At 36.0% G+C, this 24,122-nt stretch overlaps 1 protein-coding gene across 1 annotated transcript in view; it reads left to right on the top strand.

Annotated features, from left to right (window-relative positions):
* LOC111145087 (coiled-coil domain containing 148) overlaps nucleotides 1-24,122 on the top strand; it is a 179,183-nt gene that overhangs the window by 5,704 nt on the left and 149,357 nt on the right. The window contains exons 3-7 of the mRNA XM_022499720.1: nucleotides 2,719-2,822; nucleotides 8,605-8,687; nucleotides 8,894-9,045; nucleotides 10,678-10,773; nucleotides 10,853-11,034. Coding sequence (XP_022355428.1) covers nucleotides 2,719-2,822; nucleotides 8,605-8,687; nucleotides 8,894-9,045; nucleotides 10,678-10,773; nucleotides 10,853-11,034 — 617 coding nt within the window. The remainder of the gene's footprint in view (nucleotides 1-2,718; nucleotides 2,823-8,604; nucleotides 8,688-8,893; nucleotides 9,046-10,677; nucleotides 10,774-10,852; nucleotides 11,035-24,122) is intronic.

Here is a 24,122-nt window from a genome sequence, read left to right as displayed (position 1 = left end):
TTTAGAGCCTTATTATTTTGGATCATCACAATAGACCATATAGGAAACCTCTAGTTTCTTATTCGTTAATGAATTTATTATTTTTGCTATTTTTAATTCATTAGCGTTCTGCATAAATCATCATCCACCTTAAATATTGATTTCATATGGCTTATTGCCCAGCAAAATACATTAGAATCACCTAGAAATCTCTCTATTGAAAAAGACACAACTTTAAATCTTTTTGTTCTTTTAAGACTTTATTTTTCCTTCATTTTTGGCCTGAGGATAGAAGTGGAGTCAATGAGTGAACTTACAAAAAATCAGGATGTTCTTTAAATATTGGAAGTGTCTAGTGAAAAATAGTAGCTTTATTTTCCACTTTTATAGTCTACTTAATTGGTCTTACCCTGGGCTCAAAGGCTACAACATTGATTTTTTTAAGCTATAAAAATGTGTCTACATCTTTCACCAATGTGTTTTAAGTTTTTTGTACAACATGGACCAAATATGTCAAAGAAATCTAATTTTAAAAGTTGTGTCTGCTGCAACAAATTTTAGAGGCTATAGGTGGCAAATAGTTGGAAGGGGTTTTAGGCATTCTTAAAGCAAATGCAAGAGTGTCAGATTTTAGAAACACTATGTACTTTTATGTTTTTAGTAGGTGAAATAAGGATTGCTGAGTGTTTCTCTGCAGTGTCCTTTTTTTTTTTTTTAAGATTTTATTTATTTATTTGAGAGAAAGAGATAGAGTGAATGAGAGAGAGAGAGAGAGGGTGCAGCTGCCAGAGGGAGAGGCCGAGGGAGAAGTGGACTCCCCGCTAAGCAGGGAGTCTGATTCTGGCTGATCCCGGAACTCTGGGATCACAACCTGAGCGGAAGGCAGAAGCTTTCCCCACTGAGCCATTCAGGTGCCCCTCCTGTTCTTATTTAAATGTACTTTTCCTAATTGTAACACTCCTAAGACCTCCTGAGAAAAAGATTTGACTTTGACTTCATGTTTTTGTTTTCCTATACCCCTAATTTTGAATCAGTAACTGGAACAGTGGAAAGATAAACGCAAGGTTAAAGCAATCAGTGAATGACAGCTAGAAATAGCATGCATTATAAAGAGTCTCTTTTTAAGACTTGTCTTCTGAAATTTTTTTATCTTCATCATTGATCTGTTAAAGCTTTCAGCCTACTAAGTATTCTAGTAGCACAGAAAACATAAAATATGCATATTTCATCAAATTTCTGATTTGAGAGTAGCACTTTTGTAGATGTTTAGAAGTACTAATATTGGATATGTGAATTCAGTGAACACATGAATATCAGTCTAACAAGGAAACAGACATTGAGCATTTAAATATTTTATTCATTTATTTGTGAGAGAGAGAGAGCAAGAGAGAGGAGAAGGTCAGAGGGAGAAGCAGACTCCTTGTTACTCCAGGATCATGACCCTCAGCCACCCAGGCATCCAGACATTGAGGATTTTAGGTGTCATTAATGCAGGAAATGGTTACACAGGCTGAGAAGCCAAATGGGGCCATGAAGGAATACAGGGGTTAACAACAGCAAAAGTCACTGCCATGCTTGGGTCAGAGGGACATTAGAAAAAAGCAAGTCTGTACCACATTGTGTGGGCTGAGTTTACCCAGAAATTGTTGGAACCATAGTAGAACTGTCAAGAAAAGTTAGAGCAAAGGAGAAGATGCAGATGCTTCTGGAGACCACTCTGAGAGTAGAAAAGGCAGGCAGAGTAATCCTTTGGCTTCTGCTTTCCTCCCTCTGTTCAGTCTCTGAAACCAGTTTCTCCCTTTGGCTGAAACCAGCTGGAAGCCTGTTAATAGGGTTGTCTGGGAAACGGGCTGCTCTGTGATATGGAGCAGATCAGGGAGATGGCCAAGAATGGATGTTAAGGCAAACAGATCCAGGCCTGATATAACTTGTCAACAAACTCCAAAGCACTAATTATGAACCACATTTTCAAAAAGCCATAAAATTTGGGGAAATTTAAAATTTAATTACAAATGTGGGCTTTAGTGTTACATGATTTTTCACAATTTCTTTAAGTTCCTTCAAATAAATATTTGCCTAAATTTTTTAAAACTTTACTTATGAAGTCATGGAGTTGAAAGATTAAAACTGGATTTCAAGGTCATATTTCTAGTAGGTGCTGAAGCTGAAACTAAAGCCAGACTTTCTAACAACTTATCCAATTGACTTTTCCCAATCCTCTGCTGAAGGAGCATGTAAAAGCCAATCTGAACACCAAGGTTCTATGTGTTTCTGAAGTTTATGAGCTTTATGATCTTGACAAGTTTTTTTAACCTCTCTGAACTTCAGTGTCCTCATAAGTCAAATGGGGATAATGATGGCCATAATGCCTGGTAGGGAAGAGGTATCAAAAAGAGAAGAAATATATGGAAAGCTCTTGAAAAATTTTCCCGAGACTGTGTGAATTAAGGTGTTTTTCACTGTATGTAAGGAAAATAGAATTACATCATCTTTCTTTTCATAACTACTTTAAAGACAATTCTTGACTTGGACAGTATTCCAAACCATTTTCTCTTTCACTGTCCTGCATTTTGTTTAATGAATTACTTATTTTAAGGTGGATTTTGTGTTAGAGAATGCACTAATAGAATTGAAAAAGAATAAATATTTAACTTAGAAATGACAAATTAAACAATTTCCTTGTGGAAAACACACTTAGAAAACATTGGAATTGCTCCTTTTTTGTTCTTCTAAATCTAGATCAGGAAAGCAGTGGAGACTTCAAAGATATCTAAGGAACAAACACTACTAAAACAACACAAGCAAGTGTGGTGGCAGGAACACCAACGGCTAACTGATGTCAGGTAAGAACTGAGGGAAATCTCTACAAGAACATGTGAGACTTGCTAAGAGTTGCACTTAGTTAGAAGTTCCATAACTTTCCATGTTAATTGAACCATTAAAAAGAGTTAAAGTTACAGTTTGATTGTGAGTTAAATTAAAATTTCTTCATTTCCTCAATTTAATTTGAAATCCAGTGAATACATTAATATGGTTTTTGCTTTCCTTCGGGAAAAAAAGATCATCTTCTATATCTGCTGATCATTTATTCTTTTACATTCCCTCTCATACTTGTAATTATTCATATTGCCCTTAGCACATTGAATTATAATATCTTGTTTACATGTTTGTCTTCCCTATGAAGTGCCAAACAAGGGCAAACATACCATCAGTTTTATCTTTTTGTTGTAGGATTCATAGGAGGAGACAGAAAAGATTTCAATAAATGAATAAAAAATGAACTAAGGGGTTCAAGTTGTTCACTGATTTCTAGATGTAGCTGCATCATGACTAAGTCAATTTGCATTTTTTACTTTTGTTAGTATTTCTAGCACTTGTTTCAAGATGAAGCAACAAAATAATGATTCTATCCTTGTTCTTAATTGTAATCCTTGAAAAATACATTTCTTTCAAAGGTCAGGGCAGAAGGAGAAGGCAGATATGTTTTCCCTCCGTATGAAACATGTATACTAGTTTTAATGATGGTGGTATTTATAAAGTATGCTTTTTAAAATGTATATTTTTAATCATATATTTTATATTAAAATAGGTTGTTTTATGGTCTTATTCTAAGTCAAACCCAAAGGTCATTAACTTTACTTTTGATAGGTACTTTTGTAGGTACTTTTCAAATTAGTAGGAGTTTCTTATTCCGGCAAGAGATTCTGAACTGAACTAAAAGGCTCATGATTGGAAATGGTTTTACAACATTGTATAACTTAAAACATATAAAAACAAAATTATTAGACTCCATCACCATGCTGCTGACATAAAAACAAATCAGTCCCATTATATGTCTCAAAAAGTCACCGTTTATGGAGAGGATGTTTGAGCCCATTAGAAATTTTTTTTTAAATTTGCATAACTTGGTAGAAAGAAAAGCCGTTAGAAAATTTTTATTACAGCGCTCACTGATGTAAGCTCAAAGGTAAAGGAAGACACTGGTGAAAGTTTTTATCTTGGCTGTTCCACATGCTTCTAAATGTGTGCATTAGCTGTTCTAGAGCTAGATAGAAGAGGCATATACATATCATTATGGAAAATGGTTCTTTTTGTTGACCTGGAATGACACAAAGGCAATGGAAGGGAGGAGCATTCAAGGAATAGCCTTAATGTGTTGAAACTTGTAAGTGCTAAAAACAGAACAAAAGGAAGAATTCTAAGATAATTTTCTGTGTTATTCTAGAAAGCAGACTCATTTCAATATGTTTTCAGTGAAATAAAAACTAAGAGTGAAAGGAGGAAAGTTAGAGAAGTGGTTTGATTTGTGGAGAATTTAGGGACCACCAGAAAGTCAGGAGTGTGAGCTCCAACCTTTAAAAACCTATACTCCTTTTTAATAAAAGATTAAAAATAAAATATTTTTATGCCTCACCATAGGAGAGTGCGTTTGAGACTCTCAGGCCCACAGAAGGTGGGTGACTACAATGACATTGAACTTTTGTTGGGTTATTTAGTATGTGCCAGGTAATATGGTAAATAATTTATATGCTTTATTTCATTAAGTCCTTATGACCACCCTACAGAGTAGGTATCTTTGCGTCCCCACTTTACAGGTGACAATCTTGAGTTTCAGAGGATCAAAGTTTTTCACAGAAGGCAAATCAGCTTGTTTATGTGAAGATGGCATTGGAGCACTTGCCTTTAACTCCTGTGCTCCAGGAAGTTGGAGTTCAGAAGCTTATCTCCCCCACAGGGTTCCATTCATACCACCTGATGATTGAATTGGTCTAATCTTGCTAGCAAAAAAAATTTTTTTTTGGCCAAATTTTAATTCTTTGAAATCTGTCCTAAGGAAACTAGACATACAAAATTTCTAAATATATAGTTTTTAAATATAATATTTAAAATATATAAAATTTAAATTTATAAAATTTCACACTTAAACTTATAAAATTACATTTAGTATTTAATGTGCTTTCCCAAACTATACCTCTTAGAGACCTCGATATACTTTCTCAGAGGCACTTGCTTCCTTGTTTCAGAATGACTGGTTTAGAGTTAAGGAGGGAGTTATTTATATTGACCATGTGGTAAAGAATTACAATTTTTGTTTTAGTCAGAATTGTTGAATCATAAAATTTGGAGTGTTCATTTGTATACTTTACTACTTGTATGATAATTCCTACAAGAGATGTTTTATAACCAAATCCCTTAGAAATACATGTAGTGTCTTGCTCACAGTTTTAGTTTTATTTTCTTTCTTCTTTTTTTGCAGTTTTAATCTTAAAATATTATTTTAAAAATGTCTCCTTTTTACGGAGGATATCATGGGGTTTTACCAACAACAATTAAATGTCTATAAATATATCTTTAAAGAGAAAATTGACACCGGTATTCATACTGTGCAACTCAGAGCCTCAAAGAACTCTCTAAGCCCAGGGGCTCCTCAGTGCCTTCCCCAGCCATTGGTTCTGAGACTCCCTTCTCTGCCTCTGTGGTATGCTCACTTGGGACAAACTCAGGTGAGAAGTGGATCAAATAGCTGAGTGTAAGGAACCAAGCTGCCTGACCTGCTAAGTTCCTTCCCTGAGGGAGGGACAGAGCTTTGACCTTCAGCCTGCTCTGGTACCCTAATTTTCTGCAGGTCTCCTGGCTGTTAGTTTCATTAATGAAACTTTATCATATTCTCTTGCTCTGCCTTTCATGATCCGTGTCCCTTTGCTTATTGTTTGCTTATGGCTTCTGTCTCTACCATTCTTGTACCCCATGTTTTGTTTGTTCTACCCAAATTGGTAACCAAGTGATTACCCTAGAAATCTCAGGAAGCTCTGGCGATGTTTGATGTTCTGAGGAGACTGATTTTATACCTAGAACTTTGGCACCATCCTGGAAGGATGAGGACCTGTATTGCAGTAGACTCCCGAGAGTTCAATAACACCCATCACCAGGCTGGTTTACCTTGCAGGTGGTTGCATTGCAACTAGGCAGATCTAGGAAGTAGATGAACATATCATCTAGGCAAAAACTCAGGAGACTTTTTTGTAGTGCTGTCAGATTCACTGGTAACAGAGGATAGGCCAAATAGCATTAGGAGGTACTTAAATTGCCAGATTTGGGCACAGAAAGCTGCCTTACATTTGCTCACTCTTCAGAGGGGAAGACATTGTATGTGCTGTAGAGCTCCACCTTGGAAAACACCTGAGACCTGGTTTAGCAAGTCAGTGATGAATAGGGCAGGGTTCTCTTCTCCAGAGTTACAATTTTTAATGCTTTTGAATCCACCAGAATTTTTTTTAAAAGATAGATAGATAGACTGATTGATTGACTTTAGTTGGGGGTGGGGAGGGCCAGAAGTAGAGAGGGAGAGTCTTAAGCAGACTCTACACTGAGCATGGAGCCCTATGCAGGTCTCATTCCCACAACCCTGAGATTATGACCTAAGGCTAAAGAGTCAGATGCTTTATTGGCTGAACCACCCAGGAGCCCCCAACCACAATTTTTATATTTGCTAAATCAAATTCTACAAAACAGAAATATTCTTTGAGATACTCCATTGAGAATAATGAATTTCATGTTCCTATAAATTAGAAAATCGATTTCTCAATCACCTCAAGAAAATCACCTCAATGCACTTTAGCATAATCAAGTTTTTGAGAAATCCTGTGCTGAAACATATGATAAGCTGAAACATATTAAATTTTGTTTAGTTTACTATTTCCCATTCCCCCCAATCCCAGCATCTCATTGACAGTATTATTTTATAGAACACAATTCGGGAAATGTTAGCTTATATTCACAAGCTAGTTTCAGAGTCTCGTAGTTCTTGAGGACTTAAAAAAATGCTTTTGAATTTTGCTGGGCAATCAGGACTGTCAGAGAAAAAGCCTGATCTTGGCAGATGGGTTAGGTTGTTAACCTAGGAAACCAAGATGGAACTTACTAGAATTATTACATATAAGTAGCAGGTTGGTCTCCTGGATGAACAAAGTCAATTCTCCTATTGGCTTGTATGTTTTACTGTGATTTTCTGGGTGCTGAAAACTTAAGGGAGTTGAGCTAGATGGTTGATAAGTGCTATGTTTTTGTTTAAACAAATCCACCATGAAATAATTTTTGTTTTTATTCCACAATTATGCAACCATCCTTCATGTAACAGTTTCAAATATATTTCTGGCAAAAACTACATGTTAAAAAAGTAGACAATGAAGTATCATCTACAGTAGTATCCCTCCATTATATATATATATATATTTTTTTTTAATCACTAATTTTTTTAGATTTTATTTATTTATTTATTTATTTGACACAGAGAGAGAGAGAGATCACAAGTAGGCAGAGAGGCAGGCAGAGGGGGAGGGGGAAGCAGGCCCCCTGCTGAGCAGGGAGCCCGATGTGGGGCTTTATCCCAGGACCCTGAGATCATGACCTGGGCTGAAGGCAGAGGCTTAACCCACTGAGCCACCCAGGTACCCCAAATCCCTCCATTATAGATACAAATAAAACCTCTGTCCATGTAAGTAAGTTGGCTTAGAAGATGGTGGCACATATATAAAATAGAATACTATGAGGCCATTAAAATAAATGGCAATTGTGAGAATTACTTAGAAGTATCTTTTTAGAAAGATTTTATGTATTTATTTGACACAGAGAGAGAGAGAGAGATAGCAAGAGAGGGAACACAAGCGGGGGGGGGGGGGGAGAGGGAGAAGCAGGCCTCTGGCTGAGCAGGGAGCCTGATGTGGGGCTCAATCCTAGGACACTGAGATCATGACTGAGTGGAAGCCAGATGCTTAATGACTGAGCTACCTAGGTGCCCCTAGAAATATCTTAAAATGTTATTGAAAAATTCCAATATAAAATGGTAAATATGTCATAAGTATAGTTATTTAAAATATATATGCATGTAGACAGGGACTGGAAACTTATATGCAAAAATAAAAATAATCATTGTATTAAAGTAATTGATGCTATTTTCTTATTTGATATCATTTCAGATGTTGATAAATGATAATCAAAACTCTTTTCTATGATTTCATTAAATCTGCCATAAGCATGGGATAGACTACAATGTTTTTGGATGTCCATTTAGAGCTGGTTATGGTTTTATTCTAAAAATGACTATATTTAAGTAATATGATAAAAAGTCATTAAGATGTATTACTTTTATTAGTAATTAAATCCTACTTGTACTCCCATTTCCCTATTTCAGGACCTCATGATCTCTTAACTTTTGAAATAACTTCCATGTTGGTCCAGGTTTACCTGATCCCCTCCCTCTTCATTTTCTGTTTTTATTGACCATTCCTCCTCCCAGCCCACACCCCGTTTTGCTGCCTTGGGAATCTTTCCGAAACACAGATCTGCTTGGCAGGTGAGGTCAGCTGAATATCCCTCAGTGGCTTCCTACTGCCCTAAGCTCTTTCCACACAAAGCAATGCTAGGATGTGCCATGCGCTTGCCTTTATGCTCATGCTGTTACTTCTACTTGGGGTGTTCACTTACGCTTCTATCTCTATGTCTAGCAAGTGTCCAACCCATGCTAGGAATTTAGTGTATGGTCTGAATAAATGAACAGGTGAATTTTAAAATCTATGTATGTTTATGATTATTTAAAAAAACTGATGGAGATAATGTCTATTTCAGATGTAAAGTGGAATCTGAAATAAAATCCTTTCTCAGTGAGGAAAACATTGGAAATGAATGTCTTTCTGACCTTCTAAATTTTGGTGAGTTGTTTTCCTTTTTGATCCTATGTTTAAAGGGGAGATTCATTTTGAAGATGAAAGTGGGCCACTCACCATAGGTTCTCTTCCTATTAACTGCTTGTTTTTTTCTGAAGGAATTCAAAGCTAAATCTGCATTGTAATGACCGGTTCTTGAAGGAACTTAAAATAATAAGGGGTTACCTGGATGTAATTTTGTTTCTTCATAGAACAAGAGTTATCAGAACAATGGTGCACATATCTTAAGAATGTGATAAGTCCTATTCAGCAATTGAGAGCAGATCTAAAATACAGACAGCATCACATTTCACAGCATTCATGCTCACATATTGAGCTTAACTCGGTGAAAGTACTGGAAGAGGTCAGTATATTACCATTACTTCTAATAATATAATATTTCATTTTTGTTCCAACTAGAACAGTTTGACATAGGAAATAAATGTGTGCCTTGTATTTAAATAGAAGGTAGGGGCACCTGGGTGGCTCAGTCCTTAAGCCTCTACCTTCAGCTCAGGGCATGATCCCAGGGTCCTGGGATCAAGTCCCGCATTAGCCTCCCTGCTCTGCGGGAAGCCTGCTTCTCCCTCTCCCACTCCCTTTGCTTATATCCCCTCTCTTGCTGTCTCTCTCTCTCTCTCTCTCTCTCTCTGTCAAATAAATAAATAAAATCTTTTAAAAAATAAAAATTAAAAAAAATACAAGGTATAGCAGATTGTGTCTCTTCAGTATCTTAAACATATCCCTGAATCTGTCCAAGCATGCTTATTTCTGTCCTGAAAAGTTACAATGACCTCATGACAAGTCTCCCTGCACTCATTCTTGCCACTCTTCACAGTACGTTTTGGTATTCTACCTTAGGTGGAGGGAGATCAAGTCATCCCCCTGATAGATCCCCTCAAGGCCCGTAATTCCTCCTGATACATCCTGGCTTCTCTCCTCTTAAACCTCATCTCTTGCCTGACACTCCCCTTTTTCCTAGACCTTGTCACACTGAGGCTGACCTCCCATCTATTCCTCAGAGGTGCCAGACTCCTCATCTCAAAGCCTTTGCATCACCTGTTTTCTCTGTCCCACTGATGCCACTTTTTGTCACTTAGGTCTTAGCTTAAGTGTCTTTTCCCCTGAGAGGCCTGTCCCAATCATCCACATGAGAGAAGCTACAGTTATTCTCTATTATATTACCCTGTTTTTATGTCACTTATCTCCTCTTGATAATCATCTTATCTATTTTTTTAAAAAAGATTTTACTTATTTATTTGAAAGTGAGAGAGAAAGAGAAAGAGTGAGTGCGCATGAGCGGGGCAGGGAGGAGCACAGGGAGAGGGAGAAGCAGACTTCCGGCTGAGCAAGGAGCCTGATACAGGACTCGATCCCGTGAACTGAGCTGAAGGCAGATGCTTAACCCACTGAGCCATCCAGGAGTCCCTAGGCAAGGGATTTTCAATGCCTTTAAATATATATATTATTTATGAAAGCAAAATAACACTACAGAATAACTGAAAAATGGTAAGAAAAATCATCTAAAAGCATACATCTAGTGCCATTATGACTGTGAAGCTTATGCTCTAGTCAGGGGAGGTAGTCAATAGACTAATAAAAAAATAGATAAGGGGAGCCTGGGTGGCTCAATCGATTAAGCGTCTGCCTTTGGCTCAGGTTATGTTTATGCTTTCTCTCTCTCTCTCTCTCTGATAAATAAATAAATAAATAAAATCTTAAAACAAAAATGCATGTCCAGCTGGGGATTGGAGGCAAGGATGCAAAGGGAGGAAGGGGGTGATTAAACCAGAGACAATCTGGTAAGCTCTCTGTCTTAACACAAACAAAATCCAAATGAGAATGCAGAGTGGCTATGACCCCACTGTACTTCCTAGGCCCATTTTTAGGATATGTGTCTAGAGGTCCTCTCTGATAAGCACTATCTGGCTATGGCATTTCTTGAACCCTTTTCCACAGGTCCTCAAAGAGACCTTCTCTTATCTATATCCTCTAGATTGACTTCGTGAAGAAACAATTGAAAGCTGTCTTCGAAAGTCTTAGTCTGGAGCAACAGAAAATAGAAAATTATCTTTCAGACTGGAGTATGAAGGTAAGTGTCATGTGTATAGTAATTTGTTTATCAATTTGTCATTTATGTTAAGTACAACAATCATATAATTTTTTTTCAGATACTAGATTATTCTTCAGAAGAAAGAAGTAACCTGCCTAGTGAACTGCCTGTGGAATTAGAAACTTTGGAATGCCCGTACCCTGATTTGAAATCTTCAATTCTTCATGAGTTCTGTAACTTTACAGAGAATTATCAAAAGAAACTTCAAGACGTTGATCTGCAGTTAGAAGACATATCCAGGTGATAACACTACTTGAATTATGTAGATTTCTGCCACTACATTTTTATTTTTATTAGGGGTTATTATACTTCTGATTTATTGTTTTCATAGTTATTATGTGGTTGGAACATAGTCAATCCGCAAATGTTTAGATTGACCATTTGTTGAATAAGGGTTCTCTTTCCTCCAAGATAATTTTCCTGAACAATGACTTTAAATTTTTATAAGGTTGAAACATGATGAAAATACCACCTCACTGAGCTCTTTACTGAATAATTAAGAAACAGTTTTCAGTAACCATGAATTTTGACTTTAATGTGTGAAGCTCCTCTTCAGTGGAAATTTATGAATCAATACTAATAATAATTGATTGCAATAGAAAATGTATCCATGGAATTATGTTACTTGTAATCTGCTGTGATTTTGTTCTACAGTAAACACAAAGTATGTTTTATAAATTTTTAAAAACATGTTAATTTTTTTTAGAAAATGGGACTTCTGGATGTATCCTGAGAATGACAAATCCTCTTCTGAACGACAAAATACAACTTTAGGGGATTTATTTTATTTTTTTTAATTAACATATAATGTATTATTTGCTCCAGAAGTAAAGGTCTGTGAATCACTAGGCTTATACATTTCACAGCACTCACCATAGCACATGCCCTCCCCAAGGTCCATAACCCAGCCACTCTATCCCTACCTCTTACCCCATAGCAACCCTCAGTTTGTTTCATGAGATTAAGAGTTTTGTCTCCCTCTTGATCCCATCTTGTTTCATTTTTTCCCTCCCTACCCCCACGACCCCCTGCCCTGCCTCTTAAATTCCTCATATGATGGAGATCATATGATAATTGTCTTTCTCTGATTGACTTATTTTGCTTAGCATAATACCCTCTAGTTCCATCCACATTGTTGCAAATGTCAAGTTTTTGTTTCTTTTGATGGCTGCTTAGTATTCCATTGAAGATATATGTTACATCTTTATCCATTCATCTGTTGATGGACATCTAGGTTCCTTCCATAGTTTGGCTATTGTGGACATTTCTACTGTAAGCATTCAAGTGCACGTGCCCCTTCAGATCACTACATTTGTATCTTTAGAGTAAATACCCAGTAGTGTGATTGCTAGGTCGTAGGGTAGCTTTATTTTAAACTTTTTGAGGAAACTCCATACCGTTTTCCAGGGTAGCTGTACCAGCTTCCATTCCTACCAACAGTGTAGGAGGGTTCCCCTTTCTCCACATCCTCACCAGCATCTGTCGTTTCCTGACTTGTTAATTTTAGCCATTCTGACTGGTGTGAGGTGGTATCTCATTGTAATTTTGATTTGTATTTTCCTGATGCCGAGTGATATGGAGCACTTTTTCATGTGTCTGTTGGCCATGTGGATGTCTTCTTGGCAGAAATGTCTGTTCATGTCTTCTGCCCACTTCTTGATTAGATTATTTGTTCTTTGGGTGTTGAGTTTGATAAGTTCTTTATAGATTTTGGATACTAGCCCTTTATCTTGATATGTCATTTGTGAATATCTTCTCCCATTCTGTCAGTTGTCTTTTGATTTTGTTGACTGTTTCCTTTGCTGTGCAAAAGCGTTTGATCTTGATAAAGTCCCAATAGTTCATTTTTGCCCTTGCTTCCCTTGCCTTTGGTGATGTTTCTAGGAAGAAGTTACTGTGACTGAGGTCGAAGAGGTTGTTGCCTATATTCTCCTCAAGGATTTTGATGGATTCCTGTCTCACATTGAGGTCTTTCATCCATTTTGAGTCTATTTTTGTGTGTGGTATAAGGAAATGGTCCAGTTTCATTCTTCTGCATGTGGCTGTCCAATTTTCCCAACACCATTTGTTGAAGAGATTGTCTTTTTTCCATTGGACATTCCTTCCTGCTTTGTCAAAGATTAGTTGACCATAGAGTTGAGGGTCTATTTCTGGGCTCTCTATTCTGTTCCATTGATCTATGTGTTTGATTTTGTGTCAGTACCATACTCTCTTGATGATTACAGCTTCATAATAGAGCTTGAAGTCTGGAATTGTGATTGTGCCACTTTGGTTTTCTTTTTCAACATTTCTCTGGCTATTTGGGGTCTTATCCAGTCCATATAAATTTTAGGATTATTTGTTACATTTCCTTAAAAAAAATTGATGGTGCTTTGATAGGGATTGTGTTACATGTGTAGATTGCTTTAGGTAGCACAGACATTTTTCACAGTATTTGTTCTTCCAATCCATAAGCATGGAAGGTTTTCCCTTTTCTTTGGGTTTTCCTCAATTTCTTTCATGAGTACTTTATAGTTTTCTGAGTACAGATTCTTTGCCTCTTTGGTTAGGTTTATTCTTAGGTATCTTCTGGTTTTGGGTATAAATGGGATCGACTCCTTAATTTTTCTTTCTTCTGTCTTGCTGTTGGTGTCTAGAAATGCAACTGATTTCTGTGCATTGATTTTATATCTTGACACTTTACCGAATTCCTGTATGATTTCTAGCAGTTTTGGAGTGGAGTCTTTTGGGTTTTCCACATAGAGTATCATATCATCTGCGAAGAGTGATAATTTGACTTCTTCTTTGCTGATTCGGATGCCTTTAATTTCTTTTTGTTGTCTGATTGCTGAGGATAGGACGTCTAATACTATGTTGAATAGCAGTGGTGATTATGGACAGCCCTGCCATGTTCCTGACCTTAGGGGAAAAGCTCTCAGTTTTTCCCCCATTGAGAATGATATTCACTGTGGGTTTTTCATAGATAGCTTTGATGATATTGAGGTATGTACTCTCTATGCCTACACTGAAGAACTTTCATCAAAAAAGAATGCTGTACTTTGTCAAATGCTTTTTCAGCATCTATTGAGAGTATCATATGGTTCGTGTTCTTTCTTTTATTAATGTATTGTATCACATTGATTGACTTGCAGATATTGAACCAACCTTGCAGCCCAGGAATAAATCCCACTTGGTCATGGTGAATAATCCTTTTAATATACTGTTGGATCCTATTGGCTAGTATTTTGGTGAGAATTTTCGCATCCATGTTCATCAAGGATATTGGTCTGTAATTCTCCTTTTTGGTGGGGTCTTTGCCTGGTTTTGGGATCAAGGTAATGCTGGTCTCATAAAATGAGTTTGGAAGTTTTCCTTCCATTTCTATTTTTTGGAACAGTTTTAGGAGAATAGGTATTTATTCTTCTTTAAATGTTTGGTCGAATTCCCCTGGGAAGCCATCTGGCCCTGGGCTCTTGTTTGTTGGGAGATTTTTGATGACTGCTTCAATATCCTTTCCGTTTATGGGTCTGTTCCAGTTTTCTATTTCTTCCTGGTTCAATTTTGGTAGTTTATACATCTCTAGGAATGCATCCATTTCTTCCAGGTTGTCATATTTGCTGGTGTATAGTTGCTCATAATATGCTCTTGTAATTGTTTGTATTTTTTTGGTGTTGGTTGTGATCTCTCCTTTTTCATTCATGATTTTATTTATTTGGGTCCTTTCTCTCTTCTTTTTGATAAGCCTGGCCAGAGGTTTATCAATCTTAATAATTCTTTCAAAGAACCAGCTCCTAGTTTCATTGATCTGTTCTACTGTTCTTTTGGTTTGTTTCATTGATTTCTGCTCTGATCTTTATTATTTCTCTTCTCCTCCTGGATTTAGGCTTTCCTTGCTGTTCCTTCTCCAGCTCCTTTAGGGGTAGGGTTAGGTTGTGTATTTGAGACCTTTCTTGTTTCTTGAGAAAGGCTTATATTGCTCTATACTTTCCTCTCAGGACCACTTTTTTGTGTCCCAATGATTTTGAATAGTTGTGTTTTCATTTTCATTAGTTTCCATGAATTTTTTAAATTCTTCTCTAATTTCTTGGTGGATCAACCAATCCACTCTAATTTCTTGGTGGATCATTCTTTAGTAGGATGCTCTTTAGCCTCCATGTACTTGAGTTCTTTCCAACTTTCCTCTCGTGATTGAGTTCTAGTTTCAGAGCATTGTGGTCTGAAAATATGCAGGGAATGATCCCAGTCTTTTGGTACTGGTTGAGACTTGATTTGTGACCCAGGATGTGATCTATTCTGGAGAATGTTCCATGTGCACTAGGGAGGAATGTGTATTCTGTTGTTTGGGATAGAATGTTCTGAATATATCTGTGATGTCCATCTGGTCCAGTGTGTCATTTAAAGCCTTTATTTCCTTGTTGATTTTTTGCTTAGATGATCTATCCATTTCAGTAAGGGAGTTGTTAAAGATCCCTACTACTATTATTGTCTTATTGTTGATGTGTTTCTTTGATTTTGTTATTAATTGGTTTATATAATTGGCTGCTCCCATGTTAGGGGCATAGATATTTAAAATTGTTAGATGTTCTTGTTGGACAGACCCTTTAAGTGTGATATAGTGTCTTTCCTCATCTCTTATTATAGTCTTTAGCTTAAAATCTAATTTATCTGAAATAAGGATTGCCACCCCAGGTTTCTTTTGATATCCGTTAGCATGGTAAATTGTTTTCCACCCCTTCACTATAAATCTGGAGGTGTATTTGGGTATAAAATGAGTCTCTTGCAGACAGCATATCAGTAGGTCTTTTTTTTTTTTTTTTTAATCCATTCTAATATCCTGTGTCTTTTGATTGGGACATTTAGCCCATTTACATTCAGGGTAACTATTGAAAGATACGAATTTAGTGCCATTGTATTGCCTGTAAGGTGACTGTTACTGTATATTGTCTTTGTTCCTTTCTGGTCTGTTACTTTTAGCCTTTGTCTTTGCTTAGAGGACCCTTTTAATATTTCCTGTAGGGAGGTTTGGTGTTTGCAAATTCTTTTAATTTTTATTTGTCTTGCAAGCTTTTTATCTCTCCTTCTATTTTCAATGATAACCTAGCTGGATATAGCATTCTTGGCTGCATATTTCTCTCATTTAATGCTCTAAATATATTATGCCAGTCCTTTCTGGCCTGCCAGGTCTCTGTGTATAGGTCTTTTGTCCATCTAATATGTCTACCATTGTATGTTACAGACCTCTTGTCCTGAGCTGCTTTCAGGATTTTCTCTTTGTCTCTGAGACTTTACTATTAGATGATGGACCTATTTTATTATGGACCTATTTTTATTGATTTTGAGGGGCATTCTCTGTGCCTCCTGGATTTTGATGCTTGTTCCCTTCGCCAGATTAGGGAAATTCTCTGCTATAATTTGCTCCAATATACTGTCTGCCCCCCTCTCTCTTTCTTCTTCTTCTGGAATCCCAGTTTTTCTAATATTGTTTCATCTTTTGGTATCACTTATCTCTCCAATTCTGCCCTCGTAGTCCAGTAGTTGTTTGTCTCTCTTTTGCTCAGTTTCTTCATTCTCTATCATTTAGTCTTCTTTATCACTAATTCTCTCTTCTGCCTCATATATCCTAGCAGTAAGAGCCTCCATTTTTTATTGCACCTCATTAATAGCTTTTTTGATTTCAACTTGGTTAGATTTTAGTTCTTTTATTTCTAAAGAAAGGGATTTTATTTCCCCAGAAAGGGATTCTCTAACATCTTCCATGCTTTTTTGAGGCTGGCTAGCACCTTGAGAATCATCATTTTGAACTCTAGTTCTGACATATTACTACTGTTTCTATTGATTAGGTCCCTAGCTGTCAGCAGTGCCTCTTGTTCTTTTTTTTTTTTTTTTTTTTTTTTTTGCGGTGAGTTTTTCCACCTTGTCATTTTATCCAGGTAAGAATAGATGAATGAGAGAACAAAGTACTAAAAGGGTAGCAACAATCCTGGAAAAATATATACTAACCAAATCAGAAGAGACCTGAAACTGGGGGGAGAAGGATGGGGAGAAAAAAGAAAAATATATATATATATATATATATTAGACCGGTGAATAGAACAGATCTACACACTTGATTTTGGGTGTATTTTGGTCTTTTAGAAGAAACAATCTCCCCAAATTTTAAAGACAGAAAAACTTACATACATATACAAAAATAAAGATAAACACAATGAAGGGATGGAATATGACTGTAAAGATGAAATTTTAAAAAGATTCTAAAAAAGGAATTGATAAGATAAGAAGTTGGTTAAAAAAAAAAAAGAAAAGAATGTGATCAGGCTGGAGACTAGAACAAAGCTATGCAGTTAATTTAGGATATATTTTGATCTATTAGAAGAAATTGTATCCCAAAATTTTAAAGAAGGAAAAACCTATATGTATACAAGAAATAAGGTTAAATACAATGAAGGGATAAAATATGATTATAACAATAAAAATTTAAAAAAAAATTTTTAAAAGGTATTGATAAGATAAAATAGTTAAAAAGACATTAAAATAGGAAAGAGGAAAAATTTTTGAAAATAGAATAAGAAAAAAATAAAATTAAAAAATAAATTAACTTTGAGGGGTGCCTGGGTGGCTCAGTGGGTTAAGCCTCTGCCTTCAGCTCAGGTCATGATCTCAGGGTCCTGGGATGGAGCCCTGCATCAGGCTCTCTGCTCAGTGGGGAACCTGCTCCCACCCCCCACCTGCCTCTTTGCCTACTTGTGATCTCTCTCTCTGTAAATAAATAAATAAAATCTTTAAAAAAAATTAACCTTGAAAGAGTAAAGAATCATGGGAAAAGAGCCATGAATTCTGTGTGTTGCATTCCCTTAGCTCTGGAGTTCTACAATTCTCATTGATTGGTGAACTTGGTCTTGGCTGGGTGTTCTTGAGATCTTCTGGGGTAGGGACCCATTGCTGTGATTCTCTTATGTCTTTGCCTGAGTCAGAATTGCACCAACCTTGCCAGGGACCAGGCTAAGTAATCTGCTTGAGTTTGCTCTCGGGAGCTTTTGTTCCCTGAATGCTTTCTGTATATGTTTGGAGGCCAGGAATAAAAATACCAGCCTCCCAGTCTCCAGCCCAGAGGCGCCGAGAGCTCAGGGCCCCCACTACGCAGTGTGGCCTCAGAGAAAAGCCATTAATCACTCCTGTTCCCTGGTCTTGGGCTGCACTTCGAGCTCACCCAGTCTGTGATGGAGCATTTCTACCTCTGGTACATGGCCCTGTTTGGAGTCTCCAAACCCAGCTTCTACTTGTCTTACTTGGAGAGGCAGTCCTTGGTGATGTCTGACTCTTTCCTGACCCATATTTTTCTTACATCTCTATGGGGATGGTCAGGTGTTCCTTTTTTTTTTTTTTTTTTGAAGATTTTATTTATTTATTTGACAGAGAGAAATCACAAGTAGGCAGAGAGGCAGGCAGAGAGAGAGGAGGAAGCAGGCTCCCTGCTGAGCAGAAAGCCCGATGTGGGGCTTGAACCCAGGACCTGGGATCATGACCTGAGCTGAAGGCAGCGGCTTAACCCACTGAGCCACCCAGGCGCCCCCAGGTGTTCCTTGTAGGCAGACACTTTTTGGTCTTCTAAGAGTCCCTTCTTTCCCCGCCTCTCTGCCTTCCTTTATTCCATCCCACCTTGCATTAAAGCTGGTGGAAAATTAATAATATATCTTTTATTTGTGCTGATTGATTAATTAATTACACTTTATTGAAACTCAGTCACAATGAAATGTTAACTCAGCCGTGTACTTAGTTGAAGTCTCTAATTGTAAAATAAACATCCTTCCTCTCTTCCCATCCCAACCTTGTTAAGGAGATTTTAGAGTTCATCAAGTAAGAAGGAGAGAGTTTTTTGTTTTTTCTCTTTTGTTTTTCTGGGGGATGCATTGTAATCAGGCTGCTTGTGGCTATGAAGAAGGTAATTTTGACCCTTTCCTTTGAAAGGAAACTGTGTCGTCAAGAATCTTTATAAATGTGAGCGATCATTGTTTAGAAATAATCTTAAAGGAAATAATCATGGAAGTGAAATAAATAGTTGGCTTCAAGGATAGTCAACATTTTTTTGTTCCTTTCTTTAGTGATGGAAAATCTTCAAAATGACAAAATAGCCAACAATTAGAGAATTACCTTCATCAATTATGATATACCTATGTAATGGAATACCACACTGTCATTAATAATTATATTAAATAATTTTTAATGATACAAATAGTTTCAATAAGTTGCTGTGCAATTAGAAATTAGGCCACAAAATAGTGGAGTCTATCTCTCTCTTTTTTTCCCTTTTTCCCTCTGAAAGTGTTACATCTACATCTACAAAGCTACAGAAAAAACTGGAAGTTTATCCAAACCAGCAATAACAATAGTTATCCCCAGGAAGTAAAATTATAAATAAGTTTGGCCTACCTGCTTTTTTCTATTTGTAAAGCAAAACACAGACTTTTAAAAATCTAAGTTAAAGAGTGTAGGGGATACTATTGATATTTAATGAGTACCTGTTAAATGACATGACAGGTACATGCCATTTTACCTGTCAATACAGCCCATTTATAAAACGACTTTACAAATGAAGAAACTGCAGCTAAGTGGAAAGTGAACAATCTCTCCAAAGTTTCTGAGTTACCAGATAGCTGAACAGGAATGAGTTTCTTCTGCTCATCTGAATTGAAAGCTTTCCCTCACACCACTCCAATTCAAGCATTTACATGTATCAGTTGTGTTGGTAAATTGCAGTGCTTTTGAACAGAAGTACAATGCAAGCCACAGATGTGAACAGCATATAGAATTTGAAGTTTCTAAGTAGCCATGTTAAAATATTTTTTAAAGGATGAAATTTAATAGTATATTTCATTTAACTCAATAGTTCAAAATATTAGCATTTTGACATACAATCAGTATTTCAAAATTATTAATTAGATACATTACATTCCATTTTTCATATGAAGTCTTTGAAATCTGGTCTGGATATTACACTTGCAGCACACCTTAATTGGTGTGCTAACCACATGTTAAGTCCTGAATAACGACATAGTGGCTCGTGGCCACTGTGTTGGACAACACAGCTTTAAAGGATGTTGTCTTTTACTCTAACATATTTTTTTTTCTTTAAATCTGACAGCAATTGAACCTATCGCTTTATTCAATATGTGTGAAGCTATTTAGATTTTATTTAAGCTGTATTTCATTAGTAACACGAAGACAAGTTTAATTGCTTGTTTTAGACTCCGATGAGATTGTGGCTTTAATTTCCTAACATTTAGATGACTTAATCATATAGATGAGACATAATTGTCTGATGCTCCATTTAGCTATGTCAGATCTGAAGCCAATATACAGCAAAGCTATAGAGTGATAACGAGTAATTTCTACTTTATTGTCTGATAGGCATGTTAAATTTTAAATATTGATTCATAATTATTATCCTGTTATTTTATGAGATCAGAATCTGAATACTATTTAAAATCTACAATGATTATAACAGTTTTGTCCCTCTACGTGTACATTGCCAAGGCCTATAGTTTCATATGTTTTCAACTAAATTATTTCAATTTACTCAACTTGTTACTTGAAACTTAGTAACTAGTAACTAGTAACTTATTACTTGAAAGTTACTAATTAGTAACTTTCAAGTAACAAGGCAAGTAAATTACTAACTAGTAAGTTTCAAGATAACTAGTAGCATTATATATGTTACCTTATATATGTATTTTTTCTTTTAATATAGAAATAATTACATTCATTACAGAAAATGTTTAAAAAACCAAGGCAAGCAAAGAAAAGGAAGTAAAAGTTAGTCTTTAGTTCTCAACACCAAGAGACAGTCTCTGGTAACAATTTATATATTTAAATCATATGTATGTTTATAAAAATGAAATGTTTATAAAAATGTATATTTATACATATACATTAAAAATGTATGTTTATAAAAATGAAAACATACTCTACACCTACTCATTATTTTTCCTGTTTGTGAATCAAATCTAATATTATTCATTTTTCCAATCAGTGTTTACTAACCTATGTCTTAGATCACTGTATTAAATATTCCTTTACAATGTATTTTTTATTATACATATGACATTACAATATGTCGTTGTACCAGATAAATTCAACCCATCTTCTGGCTTTAGACAATTACTTAGTATACATTTTGGTATTTGGTTAAAAACCTTGGGACAAATAACTCTGTTGCTATATTTTGAGTAATCCCATGATTATTCCCTTAACACGAATTTCTAGAGATGGAATTGCTGAGTCAAAGGGATTGAAAAATTATAATACTTTTGAGAGTATGGCTATATTGCTCTCCAGAAAAGTAGAAACACTTTATACATTGACCAACAGACTTTCCATTGTTTGGTTCATCTTTTAGATTTCATTGGATTTTATAATCCTGTGTGAATATCACCAGTGTCTTGTTCATATTCTCTTTCTCTCTCTTTTTCAATACTTATTTACATAGCATAGCTCTGTTACTGTCTTTTTGTGAAAGCTTTGCCAACAGAATTGGGAAAAAGATGAAAAAGATAAAAGCCAGCATCAGAAACTCAGCACTCAGGAAACAATGAGTGACTTCATGTAATTTTCTTTAAAATACCTATATTTTAAAGATTTTATTTATTTATTTGACACAGAGAGAGAGAGAAAGATCACAAGTAGGCAGAGCAGCAGGCAGAGAGAGAAGGGGAAGCAGGCTGTCTGCTGAGCAAAGAGCCTGATGTGGGGCTTGATCTCAGAACCCTGAGATCATGACCTGGGCTGAAGGCAGAGGCTTAACCCACTGAACCACCCAGGCGCCCCTAAAGTATTTTTAATAAACAAATATTTACATATGAGGATATTGCTTGATGAATACAAGATAGAAGAAAGAGAAGGAAAGGGATGGAATAACTGATACTTGCTTACTTGATGACGTTACAAGTTAAAACAATGGGGCTTTAATTACCAGATGGGATTCTTTTTAGAGAATGTAGTCTCAGAAATTTTGGAAAATTTCCTTGCCTAGGGATGTCCAGTCTCAGGTTCTACATTTCTGGTCTGGGCTGCTTGTATGTCAAGGGTAGCTAGTAAGTGGAAAAGTGCTCAGAATTAGGAACATGGTTATTTGAACATTGGCATGTTCACTTAGTTACATTGGTTACATGACCTACTCGAGCAACACCCTGTTAACTGCAACTCTCATTTTCTCTTGAGGTATTCCAACATGGTTTGTCCAACCTGATTTTGCAATTTATATTTTTTAGAAGGAGGTCATAATTGTAGACTATGATTTATTTTTTGTCATATATATTTAATAACTTTCTCTTAAAATAAATACATCATTGAAAATAATTAATTACTTTATGACTCTTGAACTAAAAGCCATATTTGACAACTGTTTAACCTACTTCAGGTTTGTTGTGGGAATAAAGTATATTTTAAGTTCTTTTGGCTATAGTGTAATGTATTTTATCAAGGGAGAAAAATGGATGCATTTTCTATAGGATACCCGAAAAGCTAGTCTTAGAGTTTGCCTTGCTTGATTAATAATTCAGCTTGTATATTTACTTGGATGTTATGTTTGTTTAAATGTATCTGTGAGGATAAATCTAGAAATAATAGCTGTAAGTTTCTAGGTTCAACAGTCCTTATTGTTAGTATCACTGAAGCCCACACCTACCTTCTTGATATAATTGTTTCAGCTAGAAACTACACAGTGTAGTGGTGTTTGAGGCTACATTTTTTAATACTTTTGGAGACTGAAAAATCTGCTTTTTATAGGATGAAGGAGTGAAAGTCATTTATGAGAGGTTTCTGTTCTTTGGTGGATATGAAATCAAATTAATCTTGAGTAAATCAGATTGGAGAAAATGGAAACACAGCAGCTCGAGCGATTTGTGTCCAGGACAATTGACATATGTTATTTTTTAACCTGGATAATACAGATAGAGTTTATTATTAACATAATAAAATATGTGTAGCTATAAAGAAAGACAAGATTAAAATTGCTATGGACAGGATTGCCAAATTTTGACAAGAGAGGAATTATAATGCCTATTTTATATATCAAATCAATTGTTCATAACAAGATTTTCCTACTCCTTGTACCTTGAGGTCCAATCCTTTGAGGAAACTGTATCATTAGAACTGAGACTATGGAGAACCAGTAACATAAGAAATTATAATCCCCATGCTCAGGCTTATGTTTATCTGCCATCTTAGTGCTTATATAAGAACATAAAGTTGAATATTGATAATGTCTAAAAAATAATAAACTTCTCTGAGAAAGAGAATCATCAATCCTCTAATCTATTCTTATAATTTCTTAATGACTATTGATAGTTGGTTTGAGGTGATATTACAACATTTTTATGTGGCATTTAAAATTTCAAAAGCCTGAGGCACCTGCCCTGCTCAGTCATTAGAGCATGTGACTCTTGAACTTAAGGTTGTGAGTTCGAGCCCCACTTTGGGTGTGGAGCCAAATAAATAAATAAATAAATAAATAAATAAATGTCAAAAGTCCTCAATGGTTAATTAAATGTTTCCTCATGCCATCCCAAAGTAATAGGCCAGTTTTATTATTCTTGTTTTTGAATCTGGAAAACTGAGTCATAATGTCTATATAAGTAACTTTATTCACTTCACCTTTATTGCAGTTAAAAATGTTCTTGTTTCCCCAAAATGAAAAATAACTGGTACATGGAGGCAAGTTCTGGCTCAGTGGGATTAAAAGGAATAGAGCATATTGTGTGTTTGTAGGTGATCTTTTACTGATTGTATACATTCGAGTTTGAGCTGGTTTTGTTCAGTTCTGGGTCTTTGCCTTTAAAATGGTCCTTGATGTTGAATACTTGTCAGTTACCAATCATCAGAGAAATGTTAGTGTAGATGAGGGTCTCTGGACACATTTAAAAAGTCACTTTTATTTCCTTCAAGATACCCTATCAAATTGGGTATCTTTGGCTGTAAGTAAGAGAATCCCAACCCAAGTCATCATCACTTAAATAATAGCGATGTCTTATTTCCCATAAAATGCAGAAGTAGAGAAGTCCAAGCACAGTGAAATCTGGTTTTCTGCATTCTCTTGCCCTGCTTTCCTGCAAGGTAGTTGACTTCCTGCAGCAATTCCCACCATAACACTCAGAGGCAGAAAAAGAACTTTTCTTCCTCATAAGCTAGGAAACCTTTGCCTTAGAAGACTAGTTCTCACATTTCATTGGCCAGAATTGGGTGTTTTGTCCATACTTATACCAAACATTGGCCAGAAGAACAGGAAGCTTGTGAATGGATGTCTGTAAAGGGCTTAAAATCAGTCAAGATTCTCTCTCAGGGATGGGGATGGGGAT

This window comes from Enhydra lutris, unplaced genomic scaffold (genome assembly GCF_002288905.1).
Source record: "Enhydra lutris kenyoni isolate GAN:26980312 unplaced genomic scaffold, ASM228890v2 scaffoldscaffold1, whole genome shotgun sequence".
NCBI lineage: Eukaryota > Metazoa > Chordata > Mammalia > Carnivora > Mustelidae > Enhydra > Enhydra lutris.
Note: the sequence above shows the minus strand (reverse complement) of the source record. Positions and strands in the feature narration are given on the sequence as shown.